This window comes from Trematomus bernacchii, unplaced genomic scaffold (assembly GCF_902827165.1).
Source record: "Trematomus bernacchii unplaced genomic scaffold, fTreBer1.1, whole genome shotgun sequence".
NCBI lineage: Eukaryota > Metazoa > Chordata > Actinopteri > Perciformes > Nototheniidae > Trematomus > Trematomus bernacchii.
The window spans coordinates 6,239,084-6,245,083 of NW_022987593.1; the positions used below are offsets into that span (position 1 = coordinate 6,239,084).

At 42.2% G+C, this 6,000-nt stretch overlaps 1 protein-coding gene across 1 annotated transcript in view; it reads left to right on the top strand.

Moving 5' to 3' along the window:
- LOC117482306 (voltage-dependent T-type calcium channel subunit alpha-1I-like) overlaps positions 1 to 6,000 on the top strand; it is a 47,574-nt gene that overhangs the window by 24,524 nt on the left and 17,050 nt on the right. Inside the window, 6 exon segments of the mRNA XM_034130389.1 lie at positions 321 to 506; positions 780 to 897; positions 1,405 to 1,560; positions 2,482 to 2,569; positions 3,291 to 3,487; positions 5,568 to 5,861. Coding sequence (XP_033986280.1) covers positions 321 to 506; positions 780 to 897; positions 1,405 to 1,560; positions 2,482 to 2,569; positions 3,291 to 3,487; positions 5,568 to 5,861 — 1,039 coding nt within the window.

Genomic DNA, 6,000 nt, shown 5'->3' on the forward strand with positions numbered 1-6,000 from the left:
ACCTGTATTCACTCCATTATGAAGTACTACAAGCTAAATTATGTATCTGAGCTGGAAGGGCTTTGCTTGTTTACTGTACCAGCGCACAACGGTATCCCCTCCTTTATTGGCTGGTAAGCTGTAAACAGCATTGGCCCATTTCCTCTTTTCAGTTGCCACATAGCCACAAAACTTTCCTTACCTGAAATGAGGCTATTGTGCTTTGATGCTAATGCTGATTTAAGTGGAGTTGCAGCTGTGGTTAAGAACATATTGATTACTTTGCTTGCTTAAATGTAAATCTAACTTTGTGTTTATAATGCTGCTTGTGTGTGTTGCAGTGTGTGGGAGATTATGGGTGAGGCAGAGGGAGGCTTGTCGGTGCTTCGTACCTTCAGACTGCTGAGGGTTTTGAAGCTGGTCCGCTTCCTTCCTGCTCTGAGGAGGCAGCTGGTGGTGCTGGTGAAGACCATGGACAATGTGGCCACATTCTGCATGTTGCTGATGCTCTTTATATTCATATTCAGGTATTTGTCTTCCTTTCTCTCAAGGCCATACTGCAGGCTGAGTCTCACCAACCAAATCGTTCTTTTCTCAGCTTCAATTATACCTTTCAGAAAATTGCAATCATTATTTCTGACCTTTTTCTTACACTGTTGCAAAACATATTACCACATGCATCATCACCCTTTCCACTCACACAATTATTCACGCAGGCAGTATTACATATCCATAATAAATTACTATGTAATGAAAGTAATGTATTTTCTGATTGTTTTGTGTCTGTTTGTGTGTTGCAGTATCTTGGGAATGCATTTGTTCGGCTGCAAATTCGGTTTGCGACAAGACACTGGAGACACCTTACCTGACAGAAAAAACTTTGACTCTCTGCTCTGGGCGACTGTCACTGTGTTTCAGGTTAGACAAAGACACCGACATGCACTATTCCCCTCAGATACAGACACACCAGAAGAGTTCATAAATACATTTACAAAAATATTTAATTTTGAAGAAATTCCCTATTAAATAAACAGCTTAAAGTGCGATTTTAAAACTAATTAGGAGGAAATCAAACAGCAGAAGCCGCCGTCACCCGTAGGAGACCTGACGATATTCCCCATTTATTCATGTGCTCCAATTTGAGAGTGCTCACTCTCGACTTTCCAACAAAATATAAAAACTCTCCCAGTGGGCAGGTGAGATACGCTTCACAAGCAGAGTAGGAGGAAGAGTAATGATTCAAGCACTCCACAGGAGCTCATTTACCACTGATGAGCATCATTAACGTTCAACTGACTATGAGATATTAAAGGAAGAACCCTCTTGTATTATGACTCCTATTATACTTACAAACAGCTACTACAGTTGTGAGGCATTTCTGGTCCGTTCTGTTTGACGGTGTCTTTGATCTCTTCCCCTCTGCAGATCCTCACTCAGGAGGACTGGAACGCCGTGCTCTATAATGGGATGGCCTCCACCACGCCGTTGGCCGCCCTCTACTTTGTAGCCCTCATGACCTTCGGCAACTACGTCCTCTTCAACTTGCTTGTAGCCATTTTGGTGGAGGGCTTTCAGGCCGAGGTAAGGGGCAAAGATGCAGTTTCATTTGAGCTACCCAGAGAACGAGGCAGCGAGAACGGGACTAATTGAGCTCCGTTGTGCTGATGATACCAAAGCTGCCTACGAGAGCATAATCTCCAGCTTCCTGCCTGTGTGGCTTCTCCCCTTTCTCTCTTTATCCGTTGCTTTCCTGTTCTTGCACAGTTGTCTTCTCTTCCCCTTTCTCTCTCTCTCTCTTTTTCTCTTTCCGTTCCCTTGTCTTTCTTTCTTTCTCTCTATCTTTCTTTCTCACTGACACACACACACACACACACACACACACACACACACACACACACACACACACACACACACACACCACACACACACACACACACACACACACACACACACACACACACACACACACACACACACACACACACCATTCTCTCCAGGGTAGGATGTGTTTGATATCGCCTGCCATTCACAGCTGGTGAGCTTTTGTTGTTTAGTTTTCATCTTTTATCTCCAGCATCAGAGAGCACTTGCTCGCGCTCTCGCGCTCTATCATAAACACACACACACACACACACACACACACACACACACACACACACACGCACACGCACACGCACACGCACACACACAGAGAGATACCCTTTGCCAAAGCCGTCTGCCTCCATATTTCTGGCGTGAATTTTAATTAAATTCAGTAAAGCTTTATTGGCGTGACTACAGGAGATCGCTGCCAAAGCCATGCACATAACTCAACTAGAGAATACTGGAGATCCCCTTCGCCCGTCTGCCTCTCGCTCTTTGTTTCTCAGTCTGTCCCTCTCAACTTTCTCATATTTTTCACTTTTATACCAGTCAACAGACAGTGAGAAAATGATGAAGATGATGATGCACATTATGATGATAGTGGGGATCCCGGTGATGTGGGTGTGTCTGTGTGTTTAGGGTGATGCCAACAGATCCGAGGCGGATGACGAGAGGCAGTCGCTCTGTTACGAGGATGAGGAGAAGTTGAGAGAGATGTACGCTGCAGGTACTAACTCTTATATTAATTCAGAGCTGGACATGGAAACATGGACCCTCAAATGCATGGTCATCCAGCTTTTAAACAAATCAACAGCTTTACTAAAGGGTGTTTTCAAAAGAAAAGATACACAAACTGAAGTATTTTTACCCAAACTGTGTAAACATTTTGGGTAATACGTTTACAGACCGCTTCCTCGTTTACTTATGACCTGACCTATGGTACTAGTTGTATAGCAAACAATACCAAGAAGTCCCTTTCCTTATTAGATCATTTTGATGAAACCCAAAGATTCTGTAAAATTGTTTATTAATTTGAAAACTTTCCATGTTTTGAATTCTTTATTCATTTAATAACTGCTGCATGTCCCAGAGTTCCTCTCTCTATGGAGATGTAAAAGCTGTTTTCTAACAGAAATGTAGTCAGCCAGAGATAAATACTGTACATTTTCAAACTGTGCTTTTTATTACGTTTTTTTTTAAACATTGGTCTGATCTTAGACCTATTTTTAACGACTATATCCTGAAGAAATTGGTATCTTAATTGGGAAACTTCCTCATGTGTATCACTAAATTACAAAATGTAAACTACACCTCAGGTTTTCAAATTCACAAATCAGAAAACATGACCTCTGTTGCTGAATTTTCTAGCTATAACTGTGAAAAATACGTTTTAATAAACAGAAATGATCCTTTAACTAAAATGTTTTCCTTTGGTTGTGTTTGTGCAGAGCTCAAGATCCAGGCCATGATGTTGAGTCCCAATGGTCTCCTGAACCCAAAGGCCTCCATGCCCCAGCTCCACCTCCCCCCTCCTCCTCTGCCCGTCATCACACACACGGCAGCCACGCCCACCATCAACTACAGCCAGTCGCGGCGGGCGAGCGGCGTCTCCATGGACGTCCACAGCCTGGAGCTGAGGTCTCCGGTGAGCCTTGGCCACATGATTGTATTATCACCACATTCAAAAGTGCAATAAAGTTGATTTGCAGAAGCACTCAAAATTAAAATTATAAAATATATTAAAAAGAAGAGATGAAGTTGAGCTGAGCCTTCAATTTGATTGGAAAGATGAATATCTTGAATGTCTAAAGCTGAGGATTTGTGATTGTTTTGCAGTGTACAATTGACACTGATAACACATGTTATATTCGAAATGAGAAAAAAAGCTTCCTTATGACCTTTAATTAAAGTGGAGTTTGTTTGTTGACATTCGGTTATTCTCTACAAAACCCATCATGGGCATTCTTAAGACACATATATTTGAGGCATTTCCTTCTTCATATAACATTTGCAAAGCAACATTTCTTGGAAGTACCAATTTTTCGGCTGGACTGTTCAATTGACTCTGTGGGTCTGCGACGTGTCGATATTTATTACCTGAGTGGATCCAAGCAAAGCTTCTATCGGCTCTGATCATGTGGTGTGTCAGAATCATCGCAGGAGAGAACTGTTTTCCGGTGGTTTAACAGAGAGTCAAACCCGTGCAGCGCAGAGACAAATGACATGCATTGCTGCTCTTTTCAGCCGCCGCTGCCGGTTAATTGGTGGCACGCTGCTGTCAGAGATGGTGTTCTCTCCAGCTGTGGATGAGTGCTTAGAGATGAGGGTTTTACACTCGAGTTTTACTGGCTTTTTTTGTGACATTTCAGGTGGTTGGACTAATTTACTTCTGCCTGGAAAGTTATGTACATGTTTTTGACCTTCTTTGAATCCAGTTTCACACAGAAGGATATACATATTTATTTTTACAAGCACAGTGTTTTCTTTTCAAGACTTGAGAGGAATGAATATATTAGCTATCTAAAAAGCTTTTTCTTTTATTGCCTGTTAGGCCTCTGTCTCTCACACATTAGGTGTTTTACATTAATGTCCTGCCCCCTCTTTCTGTGTGCAGTTTCTCATGTGGAGTCACATATCATTTGTTCATTAAGCTAGGACAGAAATGGTTTCGATGCTACAGTCACATAATCATTAACAGATAAAAACGAGATCACAAAGAGTGCTGAATAATGCTCTTAAATCTGACGGCCTTATGTTTGTCCAGGCTGGTATTTGCTCTACAGCAGTGCTACTGGCCAATAACTCCACAGGGTGCCTTCAGTCTGTTAATGGAATACTTCACCCACAAAATGACCATTTGTATTCAACATAAATTACTCACCGCACGTCACTTTAAATTCTCGAGGAAAACTCTGTGAGCGAAGAATACAAAACTGAGAAAGGTATTGATGAACTGAAGCAAAAGCAAAACTCTATCAAAACATCTTTTGATAAAATTCAGACTCCCACGGACAATATTTTCTATGAAAGTCGTGAGCATACTACTGGATAATTCATCAAGGTTTTTATCGTTTTTTTATTCTTTGATCACAGTGGAGGCCTGTGAGAAAAATAATGTGTTTTCAAGAATTGAAGGTAAGGGATAAGTGTTTGATATAGAAATGGTAATTTTGTAGATGAAGCGTTCCCTGAAAAATGAGATGTTTACTTGCACTTAAAGGTCACCTATTATGCTAAATCCACGTTTTCATGTCTTTTATACATATATATGTGTCCCCTCTGCATTAAGAGATTCTGAAATATAAAAACCTGTCTGAAAATGAGCTGATCAGATTTTAGCCACTTTGTGATGTCATAACGATTTTTTGGCTTGTGTAACCATTAGCCAATAACCAACCAGAGTAACCCCCCCACCTTATCACCTGAATCTCCTCCTAGAGCACCATTGTGCTTTATTTTAACCAAATATCTCTCAGAGGGGCGCGGGGAGTGGCTCCGTATTTTCATCTACTGTAAAGTAACAGACCCAGAATCAGCACTTTAGTAACAGGGCTGAAACAGAGGGGTTTATGGGATGCTACAATGCATGATCTGTTTGGTATTTCGAGCCAAACACTTCAGAGACATGTTTTGTATATATCTGAGACTTATAATATATTGATGAAAAACAGTATAATAGGGGACCTTTAAAGAAGTCAGTCAGAAATATTTCTTCCCGTTTGAAGTTGGCTACACAGGATCCATGGGAGAGCCGGCGCTCCAGCTGGACGAGCATCAGCCGAGCCTCCAGCCTGCACCGGAGGAGCCAGTCGGGGGAGATGGAGTCGCTGCTGTCCGACACACACACCAGCTCCAACTACAGCAGCAGGGACCAGTCTCTGGACCAGGCGGACTACCTGCAGGTGCCCGTGCTCCACTCCCCCGACTGCAACGGCACCACCTTCCACCTCCCGGACCCCGACGACGCTAACGTGAGCACAAACTGCAGCGACACCCAGGACGAGGAAGATATTGAAGAGGTACGGCCTGCTGCATTTTTGATTATTATTCATTTGTTCCAGATTAAAAAAATATTGATGTAAGGCTGTTTAAATGAGTCATGAGCACAAGGTTGTTTTCACTGTGTGCCGCTTCTGTTATTTCCAGTTAAAACAATTG